The sequence below is a fragment of the Prorops nasuta genome, unplaced genomic scaffold (genome assembly GCF_024137725.1).
Source record: "Prorops nasuta isolate Cenicafe-Biocafe unplaced genomic scaffold, Cenicafe_Pnas_1.2 PNAS00027, whole genome shotgun sequence".
NCBI lineage: Eukaryota > Metazoa > Arthropoda > Insecta > Hymenoptera > Bethylidae > Prorops > Prorops nasuta.
Window position 1 is genome coordinate 1,698,581 of NW_027116824.1, and position 24,779 is coordinate 1,723,359.

The 24,779-nt window shown below is 40.7% G+C and overlaps 1 protein-coding gene across 3 annotated transcripts in view; it reads right to left on the minus strand.

Annotated features, from left to right (window-relative positions):
• Nucleotides 1-81: 81 nt before the first annotated feature.
• The window catches only part of tutl (turtle), a 36,718-nt gene continuing 12,020 nt past the window's right edge, over nt 82-24,779 (minus strand). Inside the window, exons 3-17 of one of the 3 annotated variants that reach the window (XM_066742051.1) lie at nt 19,927-20,058; nt 18,380-18,526; nt 17,523-17,905; nt 17,096-17,214; nt 15,219-15,444; nt 14,856-15,131; nt 14,394-14,681; nt 13,900-14,309; nt 13,406-13,677; nt 13,150-13,322; nt 12,916-12,987; nt 12,419-12,604; nt 12,106-12,333; nt 11,892-11,985; nt 82-6,675 (exon numbers count right to left, since the gene is read on the minus strand). In XM_066742051.1, coding sequence (XP_066598148.1) covers nt 5,193-6,675; nt 11,892-11,985; nt 12,106-12,333; nt 12,419-12,604; nt 12,916-12,987; nt 13,150-13,322; nt 13,406-13,677; nt 13,900-14,309; nt 14,394-14,681; nt 14,856-15,131; nt 15,219-15,444; nt 17,096-17,214; nt 17,523-17,905; nt 18,380-18,507 — 4,338 coding nt within the window. In that variant the 5' untranslated portion in view covers nt 18,508-18,526; nt 19,927-20,058 and the 3' untranslated portion in view covers nt 82-5,192. Of the gene's footprint in view, nt 6,676-11,891; nt 11,986-12,105; nt 12,334-12,418; nt 12,605-12,915; nt 12,988-13,149; nt 13,323-13,405; nt 13,678-13,899; nt 14,310-14,393; nt 14,682-14,855; nt 15,132-15,218; nt 15,451-17,083; nt 17,215-17,522; nt 17,906-18,379; nt 18,527-19,926; nt 20,059-24,779 lie in introns of all 3 variants that reach the window. The other 2 variants (XM_066742050.1, XM_066742049.1) reach the window with 2 other exon arrangements.

Consider the following 24,779-nt stretch of genomic DNA (forward strand, 5'->3'; position numbering starts at 1 on the left):
GACCATTGTGTTTTCTAATATATACTTATTATTGTCATTATTCTACCATTATGAATGTTTCAATAGAAGAAAGAGGAAGCGTTCGTTTCAAATTTCGCTTTATTTTCTTGTATTTTATTTAATAATAAATTGTCTACAATTTTTCCTATGTTAGTACGTCTTGCAGTTTGTGGAGGATGGGAGTATTCGCAAGAAAGCGTAGATAGATTCATCGATCGAATGAAGAGAATATGAATTTTGTCTGTGATATCTGTGTGTGTATTTGGATGTGTATGAGTGAGGAAGCGTTGCTTTCTTCGTTCGTAGCTTGGTTTGTTTGTTTATCAGGCTTTTCTGCTCCCGTCCCCTTATGTTTCTGGTTATTGTTGTTTTTCTTTCTCCAACAAAGAAGGTACAAAACAAGAGATACGATTAGTCGCGACGAAAAATTCAATTAAAGTTGAATCATCGTTATTTATTCGTATGACAGAAATGTGACGTATGACTAATTATTTTAAGCCAGTGTTCTTGAAACAGGTGAGAAAATAGAGGGATGCAGGGGTACAGAACAATAATACGCGTGCTGAAGCGATTTGACAGTTTTATCGGGTATATGGTATACTATATGTAGTATATATAATAATTTATCAATCGCATTAATAGTTGCTACGCTTCGGTGAAAAAAAATGCTCATTTCGGGCGACGGACGATTGAACAAAATTAGTCTGGCAAGAAAGTCGACGATTTATTCCTTACTCTTATATTTATAAATTATTCGAGTGCAGTCAATCGTTATATAGGTACTTAAAAAATTTACAAACTCGACGCTCGTTAAATTTATAGTTATATAGAGACGATCCTTAAAAGTAACATAATAATGAGAATTTCCGAGTTCCTTCATTCTTGACCATAGATCACAGAAAGAAAGAAAGAGAGAAAGAAAGAAAAAGAACAAAAATATTGATATTTATACATATTGCATATTACAATACCTAAACCGGAAATGATTTCTCGTCGTGCTTCCTACTAAGAATAATATAAAAAAATCATATAAGTTGAAGCTTACAACTAATTAATTATAATTCGGTGGTTCTTTATAAACAAAAAAAAACAAAGAAACGCGGAAGGTCGCAGAGAAATTTAAGAAATATACCTGAAAACCATTAACAAGCTATTTAATACTACATGATTATTTTTCAGATCCCGCTTGCACGTCCCATTTTGACTTCATCCCTATCGATATCATACATACATAACATACGCTTAAAAATTATTCTATCACATTTCAATCGAGCAGTCTTGCAAAAAGTTGTCTATTGGCGTTATAAATGAAGAAGTACATCATCATCATCCGTCTATCGGATGGTTTTCAGGTACAGGAAGAAAAGCTAGGATAAATAAATAAAAAAGAGGAAGGAAAATGGTGATGGTGGTGAAAAGGAGAGGATGCGGATGAATAAATAAATAACGCTGCAAAATGAACTATAATGATCGAAGATGTAAGCATGAAATTCTTATCGTTCTTTTTTTCTTTTCTTCGTTAGAGTAATTTTTTAAAATAAACGAATGATTTTTGTTACAGATAACGCGCTGAGAATGCGTGCAAATGCGTACGCTTGAGAGAGTATCTTAAAATGCGGTGCATGATCAGTCAAAGTTTTTTAGCGATCGCCCCACTTTACAAGTTCTCTTGAGATCGTTGTATCTAACTATGATATATCTACACGTTATGCTTAAACGCCTATGTCGGTTTGTTTGCTTGGTTGCTCGATTCTCCCATGCCTGCCAATCTCATTTCAATTCGCATCGTTTTTCTCTTCGTCCCTGTGTTTGTTTCCGCTCGTACCGCAAACCGCTAGTAACGATGTCGGAACAGTACACTAGTATAGAGGTACGCTAATAACGTTGGACGGGCAACGATTCAATTTTTTCCTCGAGAAATCGAATCCTCGCCATATTCTCCTACAATAGAATTTTTTACTCCATCGATTTCAACGCTTTCACCAAAATTGTGCCTTCGTGGTCCGTAATATTCCTCGCTTTTCTATACTCTGCTTTTCATCATATATCATTCGGTTAGTAACTTTTTCATTGATGTATATGTATGTATGTATTTCGTACGTGTTCTCGCTGATCTCTCTCGGCATCGTGAAAATACATTATAAACTTTTATTTTACGGTAGAAACGGTAAGAATCGCACTTCAAATGTCTCGGCCGATAAGATCGAGCGCTCTCGATGCGAGTGTTATACGCTAGAAACGTATAGCTTATTTTTAAACATGCTGCCATAAATGTATCATAAAATCTGCCTCTATACAGTTACAAGTGAATGCAAACAAAACGATATGATCACGCACACTCCTATCACGCTTCACCTTTCGTACCAGGTCACACATGCACACATCCACCCAACCTCACCTTAACATCCACATCCACATACATACACACGCACACACACGCACACACACACTTGATCTCTTACTGTGCGACACGAGTGCGAAATTACTATAAGTATTATAGAGTGGATTATTATAGGCGAACGCTGAAAGAACGTTATTTTGCTCGGACTGAAATTTTCAGGGAGCTGAAGCTAGCTGATCGTATCGAAACCACTCGGACCACTGAGAACACTTGGCGTATCGTCAATTTATTTATATTTACGTTACGCCACGCTTTTAACAGTAATTTTTATGATACAACAATGCATCGGTCGACTGACGATCGATTATCCATTACTAAAAATTCCGTATAATTTTTCATCATTAGCCTTATTTACTTCTTTTACCATTTTTGCATGACTCTTTCCACCAATCTACATATATCTATCTATTATATCACTCTCCCCCCCCCCTCTCTCTCACTCTTTCTCTCTTCTCTTGCTTCATCCTTTTTTCCTTCCGGCCTTTCTTATGTACTCGTAATTATTTACTTAGATACTTATACTTCCTTTCCATTATACTCGAGTTTATATTTAATGCTCGTCGCGCTCTCGTTGATTAATACGCTACACGCTACATCATTACGATATACAATATCAATTAATTATCAAATTATTAATTCAAACATTAGAATTACTTTAGAATATTGGTACTCTTTCGCATCACCTTTGTATTTTTTTAATCCCTTCGACCGTTTCCTCTCTGGCTGCATATTTTTTTATTTTCTCTCTATCTCTCTCGCTTTCACTGTCTCGCTTCTCACGTTACAGCACAAACGTTACAACGAAATCATGCCAGCAGAGCATTCGAACACCCCTGTTAAGCCCGTTCATCTCACTTCTTAGTGTTAAGCTAGTTTTTATTATTACAAGTGAATCGTATAAACTAGGACCATTTTTGTTCACATATCGAGGCGTTTAGTCCCATCTAAACGGAGATTCATTACAATTAGACCGTCCTTCCTTCCTCTTTTAGAATAATTTTTCCCCCTCTCTCCTTACACTTTTTCTCCCTCCCTCCCTCCTTCCCTCTCTCTCTCTCTCTCTCTCTCGTTCTCCTAATCGAATTAGCCCGTTTGGGTAGGGGGTGTACAGTTTAAGGGGTGAGTTATAGCAGTCATCTCACGACTAATTGGCCTAATAACGTTTTACTACTCTGCCTTCTGAATTTCGCTTAGAATAACGTGTGTGCCAGCGCGAGATTACATCGCTTTTTTTCGTTTTGTATTACTTATGACGGGATAGCTGTAAGTGTGTGTTATACATATTTATAAATAATGTGTGATGAGTGTGTGTGTGTGTGTGTGTGTGTGTGTGTATACATGTGTCGAAACAAGTTGACGATTGGTAGATTTGGAAAACGGCGGGTCCGTGCGCAAAATGTTCGATGAACTTTATATCGACAAACCTGTGGTTTTTGTGTCGAGAAAAATTATTGTGCCGATAATACGTTGGGTTGCCACTACATGGCAAGACCCTAAACAGGCAGTGCAATTCGTGAGTGTGTCCTTAAGCAAACTCGAGGCAAGCTTCGGCCTAATATCACGTTTCGAGTCCATTGCTCTTCGATATATAATTATATTACGCAGGTGTGTATGTGTGTGTGTATGTTTTACTGTTTGTGCGCGTATTGGTTTGCTCGCATGTTACATTGTCGCGTTTATCACGCTTGTGTGCGGTGTTTATCGATTATCTTACATTTCTTGTTGCTTTCGTTTTTATAATTTTAGTTATTACTTACAGTGTACAATTAATTTAACCTTAAGTCTCGTTTAAAAGGTATACGGAGCACGTACTACGTACGGTTTCTCTCTTTGGAGTACCATGCCGTTGTCGAGAGGCGCTCAAAATTTGTCCCTTTCAGAAGCTTCCACGCTAAAATGGTACTGACAATTCGTTTCGTACCTCTCGACAAATTGCTCCTGTTCTTTTCTCTGGTATAAGAGGGAGATTCTGTATGTATATATATATGGCATATTTTATCTTATACTCCAAAGTTCGGTCGGGGAACGGTCAATGAAAAATGAGATTCTTCAATTTCACATTATGGTAGTATTTTATATACTATATATATATATATAATACTCGGTTCAACAGGTTTTTAATTATCTTTCTCTCTTTCTCTCCCATTATTCTCTCGTAGGATTGTTCGGATTTTACTTTTTAAGCTGTTTGCTCGGTTGGCTGCTTAAGGGGGTGAATAGGAGGAGGGTAAATCGTGCGAAATATATTTATCCTGAGCTGACGCTGAATAACAGCTTTCGTCCGGAGATTTTTGTCCGTCCAGCCGCTAAAATTGACTTGGATACTTCTCTATCTCTCTTTCCTTCTCTCTCTCTTTTTCTCTTTCTACATATATATATATTTCTGTCCCTCTACTCTACTCTACTCTTGCCTCTCGGTACTGTCAGCTGGAAAAACTGATTGATAATCTCCCCGTTTTTAGTAATTTAAAGCGTGTACCAGATAGCTTGATCACAGAAGGCGCTTTTATAGATATACATATAGTATAGCGTGTGTATTCACCGCTCGTTCTTGCTCGTCGTTGGATTCTCCAAGCAAGCATAGACGTTCTCCTGCTCTAGCAGAGCTACGACCCTAACAGCGTCAAACTTGCAGATACATTTCAGTAAGAAAATATTACAAAGCGACAGACATCTTTCAGCAATATTCCTGATACATGGCTGCACTATTTTGACGATGCCAAGGAATGGACAGAAAAACTAGATCGGGATGCCTATAGAATATGCCGTATTTGTATAAATATAGCAGATATCAACAGGCACTTTCCAAATGCACACTTTGCTTCCTTCTAGCCTGCCTCTGACGAAACTGATGAAATTCAGCCTTCATGGCCTGAACCCTAGCCTCTATGTTGTCCCTGCTGTATCTAGGGCTCTGCTGCTGGTGCACGGTGTGCACCTGGTGCAGGTGCGGCAGGTGAATGGCGTGATGGATCTGGTGAACGGTCGGTGGCCTCTCCTCCCTCGTCGGTGTCGAGGCGGACGTTGGAGTCGGCGTACAGGAAACTGGATCAAACTCGTAGTGGCCATCGACGCTACCTGCGTCTATAGCGTTGCTGTTACTGCTACTGTGGTTGTTGTTGCTGCTGTGATGGTTCAGGTTGCTGGTACCGTGGCTGTAAGGATGATTGTTAATATCTAGGATGTAACTGAGATGATGATTGTGGCCATTAGCAAGGTTCTTATGATTAATTCCGTTCCTCAGGTGAACAGTCTGATGGTAGTTGGCAGAGTCCTGCATGGAACCAGCCAACCAGCGACCAACGAGTGGAGGCGGAGGCGGTCTGTACGGCGGTGGCCTCCACTCAGCCACCGTGCTACCACTCCTGGAGCTCTGATTCTGCTGCGAGGTGTTCTTGCTACCACCAAAACCGGAACTGCTGGATCTGCTCTCGGGGGAGGTCTCGAGATCCGGTGAGGCGGCCAGTTCGGGTGCAGACCTGGCGTGCCTAGCGTGCCTCGGTGGCAGCCTGGCACCACGACTCACCACGTGACCCGGTACCGTGTTTGCGTTCACCGGCATTGGTACCGGAAGTGGTACCGGTACCGCTCGACCTCCCACGATGACCTGCGGTGGGGACGAGGTAGCCAGTGGCTGAACGGGTACGAATCTTCTGCTGGATTCGGCGTGGATGGCTTTCAGCGAGGGTAGTTCTTGACTGTAACGCTGATGAATGCTCTTCAGCTGCAGGTAGCCTGGCGACGGATGCGGATGGACCATCGGTGGAGTCGGGAAGGATTTCTCCGCCGAAGAAGATGGCTGTCTCACCGAGCTCAGCTCGCTCAAGTAAAGCGGCGTCCACGGGATTTGGATACCACTGGGTGAGCTGGCCAGGAACCTCGGCGAGGATATTGTGCAGATGGAGGCTGGCTGGATTCTCGACAAGTGATTGGCCGTTGCTGCTCTCAGGTGTCTCAGGTGACCCACCGGGATGCCTCCGATGGAGACTCCACTACCATCCGACCTCAGGCTCAGCTGGCTGTTGCCAATCCCCACCAAGGGTCGCCTCCAGGATGACTTGAGACGACTCTTTGGCAGGAAACCACCGTCGTCGCTGCTCGAGGCGTCCAGGATGCTGTTGTTCGCCGAGCTCAATACCGAATCAGCCACGACGAATCTACCATCCGCGGCCCTCGAGATCTTGCCCAGAGGTCGCTCTCGAAATAAATCCGGACTGTCCGGACTGAGAATCTCGCGCAGTAGATTTAAACCTGGTACTCTGCCTTTTCTAGATCTATATAGGGGAATTAAAAAAAACGATTAGTATGTTTCATCAGTGATCTAAGATGTTGTACAGCTTATACATGGCAAATCTGCATGCTATCGGTCACACTGGCCCTTTCTTCAGGGTGCAACCAGCTTAATGTTTGTCTCTCTACATGACACGTTGAAGAAAATGTAAATTCTTGAGAAATCTGAGGTTGCTCGAGAGGGCCAATGCGACTCGATCGATTACCGATTACACAGAGGCGTGCGTGCAACAACGAACAAATTTAGAAACGTTCACGTTTATAATAAAGAAAAAAAAAAGAACAATAATCTCTAAAGAAATTGATCAATCCGTTGTTAAAATTTTCTAGCAGAGAGAATTTAGAATTTACTGCTGTACCATTTGTTTCTTGCATCAAATTGTTTCTTGATAATATTATATCGATCACTATCGATCATATCGGATCAATTGTAAAAAGAGAAAAACGATGCTGGACAAGAGTAACAGGCAGGAAAAACATGCGCATGCGCATTCCGGTGCATGTGTGAAAAATCTGGCGAAATTGGGGTCGTGGAGGGGGGTCTTGGGTGGCAGTGAACAAATCTTGAATTTTTGCTTGTTGTTCTTTATCTTTTCATGAGAAATATACTATATGTATTATAGATATAGTATATCAGCATAGGATGCGAACGTTTTCGTTTCGTTAGAATTTAGAAAAGATAGACATTCTTTCGAAATAAATCAATTCTGTGTTAGCAATCGTGAATTTAGGTGCTCCGTAATTCGTCACCTTTTTTCCTCCTTCGGGTCCGGCAGCAAGGAAAGATGAGGGAGAGAGAATGTTGTAACACAACGATTACATTCAAAGAAAATAATATTATAGCGATAAAACGATAAGAAATATAATGCTAAATGATCGAACGTTACTTTTAGCTGCTGGGATTAGGGAGCAAATAGATCGACCGCGAAATCTCTAGAAAAAAGCAAGCTCTTTGTACTTGTTCTCGACAAAAATCTTAATATCACTATAGTGTTCCTCGTACTGTACGAAACAACAAAATTTATTAATCAAAATTGATAGTTAATTATATTAGATTAAACACGCTGTAATTGTATGTATGTGTGCGAGAGTTGCATGCTCGTATAGGTACAATTTAGTGTAGAGTGAATGAAATAATAGAGAATAGTGATAAAAATCTCTAAACGTGTAACGTAGCCGATCTAAGATTTTAATCTAAATAACTCTAGCGATGCTCGAATTTACGAGTCGTGTGGAGATAAAGTAAAAGTGATAATCTAGTTGCTGATCCTTTGATCGATAAAACTATGTATGAATTGTGGAAAAAATTCTTTTGTAATGATTATGAGAGAGATGGTCATTGGTATAATTAGAAAATAGATCGAGAGAAAAAAATGGAATTTGAAATAATTTTAGAGATCCTTTGTTAAAGAAGCAACAATGATAGAAGCGAAGGTATACGAGCTGGACATTCGAGCTACTCTCGCATTTCCAAGAGAAATCTATGTACTCCCTAAAACCATCGAATAGTTGTACTGTGGGGATACTGATTGGATTCACTAATAATATAACAATTCCTAGCTGTTTATATAACCGGTATATATATATATACATAATATATAAGTATATATATATCGCTTATCTGATCTACAGTCATGACAATAATCCTAAAAAAAAAGTAGTAACAGTAGAGTATAGATACGATACTGGCAAATAATGAATTCCTAGCGAAATATAACACTGCAGAGCAATAGCTTCTCATGACGAATGATGGTAATTGTAGTCATTAAAGTATCAGCAAGTATATTATAGTAGTAACAGTAGTTGCAGTAGCAGTAGCAGTAGCAGTTAATAGTGGTAGAGCAGTAGAAAAAAGATAGCGTTAAGAGTATCAGAGAGAATCTCAATAATTGGTGTGCTCGGTCAGTTTTCTTGTCGTGATTGATAGAAGCGATAATAAAATAGGCTAAGATGGTGTACCGATCAACAATATCGTTAACCACTGAATAATAATTCTACTGTCAGGCAAATCGATGGATGGATCGATACCATCGATTCATCCATCGAGTTGTTGTACTACATAAACTATTCTGTATATATCTATATAATATATATATGTATAAATACCATATATATATACAATATAATATAGAACGTATGAAAAAATATAGTATATAGAGATACACATAGCGTACAGGGACCAGCATAAATGAGCTTTCCCCGAAGAGACATCGAGACTCTTTTAGAGATACACGAGTGGGTGAAAGAGACATTTATGCCAGTGAATGTGCGCACACGCAAGAGTCAAGGGATCAGGGTTTCTCTTATCACACGCTTATACAGACACGTAGAATATATACCGTGAATGATTTAATGCGTGGTCTCGGTAGCAACTTGGTCTTGGGTACGTAGTAGTAGTAGTATGATAATTCAATGTAGTGGTGATGGTGATGGTGATGTGACGTTAATAGTAGTAATAGTAGCAGTAGCAGTAGTAGTAGTAGTAGTAGTAGCAGTAGCAGTACTAGTAGTGGTAATTGTAGTAGTAGTAGTAGTAGTAGCAGTAATGGTTGATAGTTGATATTTTGTTGACTGACAGATTGCGACTAGCGGAGGTTGGGCTTACTGTTCCGCCTCTCTATGATAAACACGCTCTCGTAATCTCGATTATCGAGGTGGAGAGCGTGATGGTCACGGTCACGATTCGAGGGGGCCTGCTCGTGGGCCAGCTCCGAGGTGGCAGTGGCGGGGGTGGTTACTTGCGTAGGAAGTGGTGGTTGATGAAGAGGTTGTGATGGTGGTGGTGGTGGTGGTAGTTGCGGATTCAACGGGCTGCAACGGGTCAGCGTCGAAACTGACTCGCCGCGAACGTTTAGATTTGTCGACCTACAGAAAATACAGAGAGAGAAAGAAACGATCGAACGGAAAAGGGAACCAATTTGCTATACTTTTTTTTATCAACAAAATTATGGGACCAGAGAGGGAGAGTCCTGTGTGATTATCGATTTTTATTTTCTAATCCTTTTATCTTCTGTTTTTTTTTTTATTTCACTTTCTTACAGAGTACAGAGTGCAATTTCAAAAATGACGAGGCTTGATTACAGACCCCGAAGAGCACAAAAGTATCGACGCGTGTGCAATAATTCTCTGGCTCTGGTCACGTGACTTTTTTGCACAGCACTAAAAAGTGGATCGAACGATGGAGTGGTGGTTTTATTTCTACGGAAAAAGTACTGTTAACTTGGTTCGTGTAATTTCGTTTGGCAATTGGTGAGTTTATTGCGAGTTGTGTATTATATGTCTTTTGACGAGTTTTATTTTTTTTTTATATATGTATCTATGTGTACTGCTGCTTTTAGCTCATTTTAGGTTTCTTCGTATTCGTGCCACGAGAGTGCTCGAGCGGTCAATGATTCCAGGCTCGATCAATGTTCAAACGGCACCCTGTTTCAGCGATTTTTTCCGTGATCGGTAATCGAGGATTCAAAGGGAGGTTGATGGTATTTGGAGGGTCGTGTGAATTCGGTTAAAGGTGGATGTAGGACGACGGTATAGCCGTGACCGAACCGTTCAGCCCGTTCTGGATAAACAAACGCGTTACTGCGAGTGGTCTCGGTGAGGGAATAGAAAAATTCAGTGGAAGAGACGCGAAATTAATCAGACCGAGTGCCTTCGTTACGCGCCAATCAGGAAACTTATCATAAAGGTTGAGTCACTTGAAAAGCGCATGCTTGGTCACAATATACGAATTTGGACTAGTGCTTAATTTAATTTAATTGCTTTCACGCACGTATAATTACTTCAGGTTTTATCTGTCTGTGCAAATTCGTCCTATGATTTATGCACGTTTGGCTTGTCAGTAGTTCTCCAACCTACGTGGAGGTAAGCAAACATTTGATTAGCTGCTTAACACGAGTCGAATAACTTGGAAAATTTATCGGACGATCGAATACCCTCGTGATAAATTCTGTAAAGTGAACTAGTGGTACAGATGAATAACAAATGCGCCGGCAGAATTCTAAAGTTATCGCGGTGGAAAAATTTGATCCAGAAGAGGCATCGCTGCAGTCGTATTGTGGACCGTTTTGGATGCCGAAATGAGACTGTAAATACGTCCGTTGCTCGTCCAATGAGTTAAGAGGCGATTGAAAAAAAAATAGAGAAAAAAAAAGGAGAAAAGTCAATAATTTCCTCGACTCGGAGTACCTATGAACAGATGTGCTGTAAGAGCGAAAAGAGCGAGGGTCGCCCCAAGAATCTGAGGAAGTCGTGTCCAAAATACCTCTGCCGCTGCGGTTTTTCAGTCTTGGCCACGCTAAAAATCGACCGGTATAGCGCTACTGTGCTATGGTTAAAGGAAGATCAAAAAAGAGGTTGTTGATGCTTCTTTCTCATCGGACAATTTTACCAGAAATTCGCAATTTTACAGCAATGTTGTTTGGAACGATGGAAAGGCGAATTTGATTCGCGCAGAGAGAACCGAGTGAATTTTCTCCTCTCTTTGGTGATTTTGCAATTTGTAACGATATCTATAGATAACATCGCTAGGCAGAGTGTCCCTTGAAATTCAACAGGTTTCCAATAGGCTGTGTGATTTTGTTTCTCTTCGATGAGAGTTGCCAAGTGAACAGAAAGGAATTGATCGACCAGGTGGATTCTCAATGGGACACGCTGCTGTGTTCTTTTCAATCGAGAACTGCACACGTACATGTACGTATGGATGTGGAGCTGAGGCTTTTGTACGCATACGTATATGTGCGTGAGAGACGAGCTAATGATGCACACGTTGTAATGCATACTGAAGGAATTGTGTGACATCCGTCATCTACCAAGTATAGAATTTGTACGTAGATCGCTTGTGAGAGAGAAATTGAACAAATGCTGTGCAGCGATCGCCTATTGCTCATCGAATTCGTACGTTGGTGGCTAGCTATAGAGGTACCAAATGTGTTGCCTAAAATTGTTTTTGCCTCCTCGAGGTCGTACTCGTATCGTATCGTATCAATTCTTCAAAGATATCCTCTTATGCTTAAAGATTCTCAATAGAATCGATGCTTGTGTGGAACACTTTACAATTATGATCTTGATTTTCGATGCGAATACGACATCGATTCTACGATAGAGAACCTTCAGGGACAATAGATTCTGAATTTTCCTAGTAAAAGTGTGAGATAATTAAGGTTTTCTTCAGAAGCTTCCTTCCATGGTAGGAAAAACTCACTTTTTCAAAGGCACTGTTCCTTGGGGTCCTTGCCCTGCACCATTTCTAACGTCGGTAGTTCTGCTGGCCACCAGCTTATACGCTGAAATGAGTTCTACAATATTAAAAAAGATTTTGTTAAATTGTGGGAAACGTAAGAATCTATAGATACATCAGGATTTTCAATGATACATGCAGATTAGATTAATTTGATAAATTTTATATTATAGCTCACCTTTCTCCTGCTTTCGTCTCTTCCGTTTGTTGCAAATCTTTACAGCGCATATGCTGAGGATAATGGCCACGATGAAGAAGAGAATACCACCGACGACACCAGCCGTGATGGCCTTGTGCTTGACGCGTGCTGGTACTGGATACTTGACTTCTATACTTCTCTCGTAATTAGTCGCTGAATAACCGCACACTCTGAATTGATACGTCCTACCACCGACCAGATTCTTCACTGCTCGTTTCATACGAATTGCAAATTAACAGAGACATTAGACCCTTTCTCTCGTGCTTCAATCAACCAATCAACTGGTAATTACCCAGATAGCTGGTTTCCTCAGGCCGGATTTGTCCCTTGTTAAGTACCTTCCATGGTCCATCAGTTCTGTACTCGATATTGTAATACTGAATTAGATGGCTACGTTCCAAGGGTGCTTGCCAGGTTATCAGAAAACCATTGCTGATTTCTGTTACAGTTAGATTTCTAGGCTGACCTGGCTTTGGTCCTACGAACATCAAAGAAATTCATCTTTGTCACTACGTGCTGGAAAACTATAGCTAGCTACATTATCAATCATTCAAATGAAAAATAAATCAAGAAAAATGAGCGTCGAATTTTCGATTGTGTATAACTTAGGGGAGTATATAGGATTACCTGTGTTGAAAAACGAGAACAGAAGAGAGAAGAAAAGATTGCTTGAGACGGAAAAATTGCAGGAGGATGGGATAAAATAAAAAGGAAAGATTGAGAGGAGAGAATGGCTGGGTTGGTTTCCTGCTGAATTGGTGGTTTTTGTTTTGTCAGTCAAGAGCTTACCGCTTTGATCCGATTCTTGTGCTGCTTGATCAGCGCTCGAAGCTGGAGTTGCCGAATGAGTTAAGGCCACGTCTTTAGAGCAGCAGGAAGATAATTGAGAAGAAGGAAAAGTTAAGAAGACAGTCTTAAGAAGGCCGGATAGAAAGAAACGAATTATAAGATTTATATCGAAGGAGACGTTTTATTACTAAATATAGTATTACGATTTAAGAAAGAATGCACTGTGTGTAATACCGAGTGTTCTGACTGTGATGACGCTGCTTGACATTCCTTCTCCAAGGCTATTTTTCCCAATTACTTTGAATTCGTAAAGAGTGCCAGGTCGAAGACCACTTATCGTCATGGTGTTAGTGCCCGGTGGAGTTGCTACCAAACTCGTCCATTCCGACGTACCACTTTCTCTATACCTGCGCATAGAGAAAGAAGCAAGGGTCAGCTGGCATTATTCTCGCAAATCTTCAGCAAGGGAGAGAGGGAGAGAGAGTCCTACCATATAATATAATCCTGCTGATAATCAGGTCCACCCGAGTAACCTGGCAACCAGTCGATCTTAACAGAGAACTGCGTAGCATGACCCGTGACGTTTCTAGGTGCCTGTGGTTGAGTCCCTTCAATTATGATTTGTGTTTGAGTATATATACCAGCCACCTCATTGGACGCCACGCATTCGTAGTAACCAAAGTCGGTTGGTCGAAGGCCTTCAATAGTGAGATTTCCAGAGATGATTTTAGCTCGATTGCGCGGTAGAGCAGCTCCGTCTCTCTGGAAGGAGAAATTCGAGTTAGAAAACAATATAGATTTAGGTACATTCAGCAGAGATACAATTGAGCTTGCTATTATACACTATTATTTTTAAATGGTAAAATATCCACTAATGGCTATATGGCTTTTTAACAAGCAGTAGTAGGCAGTTGAACAATTGTTAGTTCTGGACCGAATGCATTGATTATTTTGTACGAGAGACAGAAGACAATGATAAATCACCCTGTGCCATTGAATCGTTGGCTTTTGCGTTCCTTCCCCCTCCTGAGCATCGCAGGGCAGTTCCACAGTTTCACCAATTTTCCTCGTGTAAATTTGTTCTGGCTCGATGGTGAAAGTTGGAGGATTCCTCACGAGTACCTCCATGGGACCGGAACTTCCCTGCGTTCCTTGAGCGTTGTAAGGCGTGCAGGTATACCTCCCTTGATGGTTCTCGCTGACGCGTGTAATCAGCAGAGACCCGTTGCCCATGACGAGTATACCTTGAGTCTGATAAGGCTCCAATAGACGTTTGTCCTTTGTCCAGGTGACGTATTGCAGCGGAGGATTCGCTTTCACGTGACAGAGTACAACGCCCTGTTGCCTGAACGGTAAATACTGTACCGTTGGCGTCATCGTGATCTTTGCTGGATCTGCCAGGGGGCATAGAAGTTCCAGTGAAAATTAGAAATAGGAAATTTACTGCAAAGAGAGACGACTCTCCACTTTTCACTTACATTCGACATTGAGATAGGCAAAGGCCGTTTGTGGTTCGCCAATACCATTCGTCACCTCGCAGAGATATTGACCCGAGTCATCGGCGCTTACGGGATTAATAACAAGACTGCCGTCCAACTTGATGGAGGCCCTGGTGTAAAGCGCTGAAACTTCCGATACAGGCCGTTGCTCGCGAAACCAGCGCACCGTTACGTTACCAGGCAGAGCTTTGGCTTCGCAGGAAAACTGAGCTTTCTCACCCTCCAGCTTCGTCTGATTCGTCGGTGGATTAATAATGACCGCACCTCCTAGGTATCGTTGAATTGATCAGTATTTATCATAAAATTCTAATTCGCAAGATTTTCAAATTATTCTGATAAAGCTAATGCTCCAGTTTGTGAATCAATTTTCTGTAACAATATCTTGATAGATCACAAACAAGAGCCATTACCATGATCAGTTTTGATGTAAGACAAATATACCTGCTATAACAACGCGGGCAGTGTGACTTATCTGGCCCTCTCCGTTCCTAGCGATGCATGTATAATCACCAATGTCCTCGCTCTTAATAGTAGCGATTCTCAGCTCAGTACCGTCATTAAAGATCCCAATGGTAGACGACGGCTCCACAGGGCTGGCATCCTTGTACCACAAAATTTCTGGCGTAGGGGTACCTTCGGCTTGGCAGTTTAATATTATCGCGTCGCCCAAGTTCACGTAGATCATCTCTTCAGGAGTAATGCTGAACCTGGGTGGCGCTGCAAAGGTTTGACAAATAAACGTTAAATTATTGTGTCGAGTTGGTTCCACTCATGGAAACTTTTCTCGCTTTTCTATTTGCTCACCGTGAACGTCCAAGTGGAACCACGTGCCATTCTTGTGGCTGTTGGGTAGCCTATTGAGAAACTGGACCTTGCACTCGTACCATCCTTGATCGCTCTCACGAATATCGGTCAGATTGAGGCTGGCCACGCCATATGGTGAATTTGGGCTCACTTTTGAAACTCGTCCTTCGTACCCTTCTGCACTGTGGGTTGGATACGACTCGTACCATATGTATATTGGTATCTCCTGCCCCTTGCATCAACACCAACACGCAACATAAACGAGGGATCTCGCAGTTATTATTCCTGAACTGACACGAGGTGTCTTTCCTCGACTCTTGGTCTCATTTACACCAAATTATTAATCATCGTTCTTTCGCAGTTTGGATTTACACACCTCGCGCTAGTTACAGATCTAGTCTAATGACTTTTAAGCGAATTACAAAAAGCTCTTTTTCCTCTCGAGGAAAATGACATGCTACGTCACAGCTTTGTAGCTCTCATGCATACACGTACACGTATATCACTTAGAAGGAAGGAAAAATAGAAGAATCATTATCCCTAATTATCTCGTTGGTTGGAACCACTACAGAGTAGACGGTGATAGTATAAATGATTAAAGTATAGACAGATTCATGCATAATTATATTTACGTTGAACAAAACGTGTGCGCAAGACTATCACTGCATGAAAACTTTGGTAATAACGCGTGGCTTGATCGATCCAAGTTCCAGCGTGGATTAATTAATCGTAGCCTATGGATACACCGGTTTGCTCTAGTCAATATTGAATTCACGAGTAATGCATCTCGGATGAGCCAGGCATATGGCCAACTCTCTAGCTTCAAACTGTTTAATATAGAAAAATTGCTGCCAAGTGGAGTAACATATTTTCTTTACAATTACAAAATTTCATTTACAATCTTCTTCAATTTTTCCTCCAAACGACAACTTAAATCTAAATATTATACTGCATTTTATTGCTCTATCTTGCCTACTACACTGATTTTTAGCACCGATTGCTACGCTATATATATATATATACAAGGTTGATCAGTTAACACGCCCTAAAGCATAAATTCAAGAAGACGCGTATGTCTATAATTATTAGGCATATCAACATATTTTATAAGCTCCTTTCAAAATGTTTTATTAATTACCTTCAGAAAGATCCTAAACAAAATTTTGATATTTTTAATAGTTACAGAAATACGCATCTTCTCGTGTCTCTGCTTTAAGGCATTTTAACCGACGGACCATGTACACTCTAAAGCTTTCAGGCCAAGAGAGCATGCAAAAAATCTCAGAGTTTAGAGGGACAGAGATATTAAAACTTTGAGAGATTGATTTAGAGGCAAAATTGGAAAATACTAAAAATACAAAAAAATTTCAAAGATATCAATATAAAATCTTGATAAAATTAGGTAAAATTGCAAAAATAATAAAAGAAACTTAGTCCCTGCCCTCTTCAGTCCGAATACAATACATTTACAATTGCTGTTAAATTTGCAAATAATTCAATGCAAGAGCGAAAATTTTGCGCAATACATAGTATATATATAAATTATAGTCCGAGTAACGCGCGCAAGCTCTACGATATTAATCTGCATAAATAATGTTGAAAACTGTGAAAATTGCAGTTGCAGTTCGCACGGGGCTCCGCTCGACATTTTCGTTAGCAGTAGAGTGATATATCGCAATATAATACAACGTTGATGTTCGATAGAGATAACGATTGTTATAGTTGATAAAAATTGATAAGAGAGTAGTATTATCACGTTGGTAGAACGAGCTTAAACGAGGCTCGATTCGAAGGTTGTTTCAGCGGAGCCCCATTTTTTGAAACTCACGAATATAGAGAGCAGAGGGTGTCGCCCGAAATCGTACCGTATCGCCTACCTTCTTCTCCCACTGAAGAACGTACGGCACAGGCTCACCGGGAAACTCCACGTGACAATTGAAAACTACGCTCTGTCCGAGTATGGCTGTTATGTGCATGGCGTCCTGATGACAAAGCCCTGCAATAAAACATTGCAATCAGATGGAGATTACAGATGGATTGGTGGACTATGTAGTAACGGAAGTGCTCAATATTCTCAATGGAAGTGATTAGAGGGTGCTCGAAGCGTGCAGACGAGTGGTGGATCGATCCCACTCGGAAGACGGTGGAAAGCTATTAGGGCGATTCGGTAGACTCTGACTAGTTGGCGCGGGCTCGTTAATTGAAGCAGGAAAGCCACGAAATTGGACTGATTGCTAGGCTAGTCACGGCTGCAGAGATTCGAGCAAAAAACCATGGCTGACGAGGCGTTCGCCCTGGACGAACCTGGCGTGACGAACATGCTGATTCCGAGTAGCATGATCCTCGTGAGGAGCTTGCCGATCCATTGAAAATCCCTCCGTCGAAAGCATCCAAGTACATTTTTTCTTTCTTCTTCTTTTTCCTCTTCTTCTTCTTCGTCCCACTCTTCCTGCACGTCCACATCTCGGCCACTGGACCAAGACCACCCCCTCCTCAGAGCAACATCGTGCGCCGGATTTTCAGTCTCCTTCGCTTCTTCCTCCGTTTTATACTTCCGCTTTTGATGATGCTCGTGGAGACGACAGTGGTCTCGCTGGTAACGATCATAGCGTTTCCTGTTAAATCTACCGTACAGTGCCGAAGCACAGGTGGGCTGACCAGAAGCTGGAATCGCCTCGTATCCAAATCTACAAAAGAACATTTCTATACTTACTACAGATGTATTATATATAGACAATTGTTAGCTCATATTAATGAAATCAAGGAATAATTTTATACTATATTAAATAAATATGACGAATATTGATTAAACGAATTAAGAACATGTAAAATTAAATTAAAAGGTTAATTACCAATTCATTCAATCAAATATTAAATCCTATACATATTTTACACATTCCCATCTGGCTACTTTTCTTAAAGCTTTCATATACACACCAACTACCAAGGTATTCTATAATTTTAGTGATATAAAAATACTTCGATATGTGTATATTAAGAACTGACACATTCACATTGGAAAAATTAAAATTTTGTTTTTAAAAATTAGGCATTGTCTTTTTATAACGGGATTGTTGTTTCCTCTTTGTATATGTGTTGAAGAAATTTTCTTCTTAATAGCTTAATAGTTCTTTCCGTGTATTATTAGCTATTTTTAATACCCGTTCTCCGGTGTGCGGTCAGCATCCTCTTCTGGTATACTAGCAATGGTGCGGGCATCCAGTCTGGAACACCGGGACTCTAACCTTCGCCGGAGGTCCGTGGCACGTAGCCCTCCTCCGCCCCCCATACCCCCGTTCCCATAGTACCTAAAAAAATTCATATTGAAATTAAATTATGATCATTGAACAACCATTTTACTGAGATAATATATAATTTGAACGTTTTCTCAAAAAGCAGCTAATCTAAGTGTGATTAATTCGGTGTGCGAGCCACCAGGATATTATAACAGTCAAGGTCACGCTTCCCGGTGTATTACAGCCAATTTAACACACTTGCACAAGCTCTACAATGATACACTAAAGCTTTAAATGAGAGAATGCAGTATCTCGACACTTTTTACTTATAAAAATTGCATTTAGCTTACAGACAGCTGGACTTACTTAGTGCAATTTTTATAACTTCACCTGATATCAGGAGAAGTGCAATTACGAGTTTTTACCTCTACAAGCTACCGAGTAATAATTAATATAAGAAGTCTATAATTAAAATGAAAACTGCAAAAGAGTAAAGACAACTCTGCCTTCTCTCTTAAGGAGACTTTGTACACGGAAAAAATTAAATAGCAAAAATTGTGCATTGCATTCAATCCCCTCAATCGCAAAAATGGCAATTATTTAATGTTAGAGACAATTTTTTAATAATTAACACTTAGAGTCGTTAAATTCATTGGTATCATACTGTGATATTTATAATATTTAGTAATATTGTAAATATTATTCTTTAAAATTAGTAAATTTAAGAATTCTGTTTTAAAATTCTAAAAAATTGTCAGTAAAATGGGTAATAATTGTCATTTGACGTTTGGGCGGATTTTTATTTTTTTCGTGTAGTTTAATGCTGATTGTACTGTTCAGACATGTTTTAAATTGGAACTAAGCAAAATCCTGCTTTATAAATGAATAAATAATGGTAAAATATCGAGGAATAGATTAAGCACAATCCGAAACAAATTAATTCACTTTTATATTTATATCGAGAATACCATGTTTGACTTCATTTTTCTGTTCGAGCTTATTAGTTTATTTACTTATTTTCACTAAAAAATATTCAATTTTCCTTGCATTCTACTTTGTCTAAAATCAGTTGCATAATTAAAATCTACTCTAGAAAGTGCAAACAAGGAATTCGTAGAGTAGATTTTAATGTTTAAATTCGCTCCTTGTAAAATAAAGGATTCTTACCGTAAGGACTAACAAGTTCAAACAAAAGAGTGAAAAAATCCGGAGGTAATAAAATTGCTTGCAATGCAAATATAAAAGTGGATTAATTTGTTTAACATTGTGTTTCGACTATTATTTGGTATTTTAGTATTATTTATTCAATTATAAGAGCAGGATTTTATTTATTTTCAATTTAAAACTTGTTTGACTGGTACAGTGGTATATGTTCAAGTACACAGGAGTTTAAGACGCAAATATATATGTAGCGTGCTGGATGAATGCAGTAGGCAAGGTTAGTATAAAAATTGAAAGTTTTTGGGGCTTACCCCTGCCGGTCCGCCGCCACTACCGCTGCCCGGATCGTCCAGCCCCGATTTCCAGTCTCCCAAAAATCGCCACCTTCGTTTCTTCAAAACGTCCTCCGCTTATCCGCCAATACGGACCGTCGTTGCCATCACCTGAAAGCATTCAACGGATTCCTTAACATCGCAGAAAGCAACCCCTTTGCATTATTTCTCGCGTGGACTGAGGAAATTGCTATAGCAATTTTCAGCGAGATAGGCCCTTTGACCTTTCGTCAAGGTTCCCGGGCCGCAATAGCCACTGACCTCGACCCCCTTTACCAACACTTTTTCGCTTCACATTTGAATTACAACGTCATTCAACCATTTCCATACCTCTCCACTCGTGGAATTTCGTACTAATCGTTAAAAACGTTCTCGTTGATGTTTCCAACGTCCTATGAAGTTCCGTCGAATATCACGAACACTGGGTTTCTACCTTTCTTTCGTTTCGCGTCTCAATTACAACGTCATTCAACCGTTTTCATCGCTCTAGGCTCGCGAAGCTCCTCGCTAGTCGTTAATAACGCTCTCGTTCATGTTTATAACGTTCTAGGAAGCTCTAGGGAACATCCTAAAGACTCGGTTTTTATCTTCCTTTTATTTTGCATTTGAATTACAACGTCATTCAACCGATTCTATATAGCTTTCGGCTTAATCGTTAAAAACGTCCTTGTTGATGTTTATAACGTCCTAGGAAGCTCCGTGGAACATCCTAAAGACTCGGTTTTTATCTTCTTTTTATTTTGCATTTAAATTACAAAGACATTCGAACGATACTGTTGTTTTTAGGCTCGCGGAACTTCGTGCTAATCGTTAATCACGTTCTCGTTGATGTTTTTAATGTCTAGAAAGATCCGTGGAATATATTCTGTACATTCGGTTTGCATCTTTTCTTTATTTTGCATTTGAATTACAACGTGATTCAACCGATTCTATATAGCTTTCGGTTTAATCGTTAAAAACGTTCTTCTTGATGTTTGTAACGTCCTAGAAAACTTCGTGGAATATCCTGAATACTCGGTTTGTATGTTTCTTTTACTTTGCATTTCAATTATAACGTCATTCAACCATTTCCGAAACTTTCGGTTCCTAGAATTCGTACTAATCGTTAATAACGTTCTAGTTAATGTTTCTAACGTCTGAGGAAGCTTCGAGGAACATCCTCGACACTCGGTTTGTGCCATTCTTTCGTTTTGCATTTGAATTACAATTTCTCAACCATTTCCATAGCAGGAAGCTCTGTGAGCATCCCGCAGACTCGTTTCATGCAATTCTTTTGTTTCACATTTGAATTACAACGCCATTCAGCTATTTTCGTAGTTCTCGAGTCTTGCAGTTTCGTGCTAATCGTTAATAACGCTCTCGTTGATTTTTCTAACGTCTCAAGAAACTCCAAGAAACCTTCTAAAGACCATATTTATGTCATTATTTCATTTTACATTCGAATTACAACGTCATTCAATCATTCGGATTGCCGTAGCTTCATGCTAATCATTAATAATACCCTCTATATTTGCTAAAGTCCTGAGAAGCTCCGTAAAATAACCTAAAACTTGCTTCAAGATTATTCACTGACCACGACCCCTTTTTACCAACACTTTTTCCTTCCACATTTGAATCACAATGTCATTAAACGATTTTTCCACAGCGGTAAGCTCATGCTAATCATTATTACCACCCTCTATGTTTACCAGAGTCCCATAATGCTCAGTGGAATCTTCCACACCCAGCTAGTGAGAAGAATTCTCTTTTAGATAGTTGTGGAGTTCCATTTTATCAAAGAAAAAAGAATTCTGTTTTATCCTCTAAGAATTCTAATACATTAGGAGAGTTCGGAAAGATCCAATTTTTAATCTCTTACAATGCAGCTCGAAAAATGTCTTCTTGATGGTTAGGATAGGCTTGGCTCTCGCTTACAGCGTCTATCGGACTCGAGTTAGGTTAAACACGCGCGAAACAGCCGCTGGTGCAACGGAGATCCATCGATCGGTTTTCGGCGCTTTCCGTGCTTGGCAAACCTCGGCCTTTCTCGTTTCATCCACTGCAACATGAATAAATCATCGACTCCTCGTCGTTATTGTGACCGGGCTCAAAACTTCGAACGATTCCTTTTCGTCTCTACGTTTCTCCCGCGCAATGTATTTATCTCGATCAACGATACTGTCGCGACGATGGCGCCAAATTTTGGAACTATAATTAGAACGTCAAAAGCTCCAATGAAAACTGTGCCAAATAATCGACCTATTATCGATCGAGGCGTTCGTGTTCGATAAACAATCGCGTGGTTTGGATGATGAGGGATCGTCCTGATTGTATTCGCTTCTTTTTCATGCTTAACGATGAAATCTCACGAAAGTTAGGGAGGAAGCGATTGAAGAAAACGGGAAAAAATTAAGGAGGGGAATTGAACGAGTAAGAAAAAGATTAATGTTCGGGCTTAACGGTTGTTTAATTGGATGAAGAAAGAGGTTATGTTGAGGAAAAGACAGCGAGAGGGGGAGGGGAGGTTCGACCTTACTAGTATGTACCACGCGGATTGTCGCGTGTTCAACGGAGTCAAGTGAACTTTCTTCGGCGTCAGATTCCATTCGATTATGATCTTTCCATATCGTTGATTGGCGCTCGACACGATACTGCGTGGTGGCATAGCTTTACTTGTACTACTTGGCGCGGGAATATCGAGTTTATCGATGATTGGGGAAACAGAGAAGGGGAAGGGAAAACTTGGCTGTGGGTAGTCGAAGGAGCTACAATTAGCTGGAACCGGATGAAATACGAATGTTGGCTGGTACACGTCAGGGTGTGGTTCCTTCGGTCTCGGGCGGGGTCCGACTCAGCTCGCGGGATTAAAAAGACTTTCCGCCGTCTGCTTTGTCTCCTGTGATATACCTATCGATTAACTATATCTTACAAATCTTCCAAAAAGTACCACTTTGACTTTTGATCCTTCATTGCATTCAAAATTGATTATTATTCTTTTCCAAAAGAACGCACTCTTTGCATTGCGTATAAAACTCGTATTACCCTACGTACAAATAAACCTTTGACAGGAGTCAGGACTGAGAGAAGAAACAAGTGCAACGAATCGTATCTGTCAAATACATACTATTACTACTTTTACCGCTATAACTACAACTCATACTACAGCACTACACTACACTGCACCGCGACAATAGAACAGAGAGCATTTTCACCTCTTTATACTCGTCACTTTTGAATTTTGCATCCTCGTTGTTGAGTTGAGGGCATCGATGCTAGGAAAGACACAACGAACACGCCACAGCGTTGAATGTCTCCCGATCAAACGGGAACAGGTGGCTCGAGTTTGGCGATCGCTCTTACGGTCGGAATTCGTAAGTTAGGGCGATATTGCTGCGGAATAGGGATATGCGAGGCAGGTTTTTTCACAGATAAGAGAAGAGTTTTTCGTTAGAATCGTGTCATGACTGGGACAACTGATGAAGGATTGTTGAACGAAGGAAAAGGAGGGGAGGGTAAAGGAGGAAAGTTTGCGAGAAAACGAAGAAAACGTCAGAGTGTGTTGTGGATGCACGGCGCCATGACAGAGCTGCTACGGAACGACGCTAGTGCCGCTGCTGCTTTCGAGTTTCGATACCACCGGCTCACCGTTCACTAGCTTACCCTATACCCCCCTCCCTTTACCCACGTACACACACCATCCCTCCTCCCCCAACCCCCCCACGAAGCCAAAAGCTCTCGAATGCTCGCAACGCGCATTTACCGACGCAACCGAGTCTTCCCCCACCTCCTTGGCTTTAGGCCTCTTGCGCTTCGCCCCCACCACTTGCCATTTGCAACTGCCGTCAACGCGCGCACACGCACACAAACAGGGTAGCGCGCGTTCGCCCAAGACCCCACCGACGCGCAATATTGATCGTCCGGAAGGGCGGCTGCCAGGAGCGTGCCGACCCGCGGCTGCTTTACTAGGGCCATCTTTCTCTATCAACAGCCTTTCATATTCGTGTCTCAACGTTTTTTATCAAACAATCGATACCCCCACACGATCGACAACCGATTAAATCGTCTATCAATGAACATTTTCCCGCCAAAATGCCTCGGGAAAGTCCCGCATAACGCAACTAGCGTCAGAAACCTTCCGAAATGTAAACGGAATCAATCTGACACGTTGGAATGTTTCAGGAACGTTTTAGGAACGTTCTTGACACTATGCGTGGTTCTTGGGTGGTTAACGCGATGATTTGTGCGAATTAATGAAATAACCAGATGGAATTCATTCAGGGGCTTAATGCTACAGCTCTCCTTGTTTTTGTTTTTTTTTCTCTCGCAACGACTGATGAGATTCCTATATAGAAACGCCCGATACTCCCGTTCTAGCGAGCGTACCTCTCGATCTCTACCAAAGTGAGTATTTGACTCGAGAAGCTTTTTTCCTATCTGACGCAAGTTCATGCACACGAGTGGTCGCGAACCGAGCAATTACCAAAGCTGCCAGTACGCCACGCACAAAAAATATGCGATCGAAAACCTACTCGAGGAAAATCAGAGATCAAAGGTTAACCTCTGTTTTGGTAATGGTCAGAATTATTCTTGATGCTTATACGGTACAGGAAAAATTGAAAAAAGATTATTTTCGATAGAATGCGTGTTGATCGCGCATCACGGAAACTCGAGAAGCGGTTGTTCACCCCGCTGAGCCGGAAAATCGGACTGATCCAATTTTATTCTTCCAGTGTAAGTTGCACAGTGTCCAGCAATTTTATTATTTGCCCGGTCTACAAATCTGTACGAACGCATCTTACGAAAATTTCTCAAAAATCTTTCCTTCTTTAACTTCAGCAGCTTCCGGTAACTGT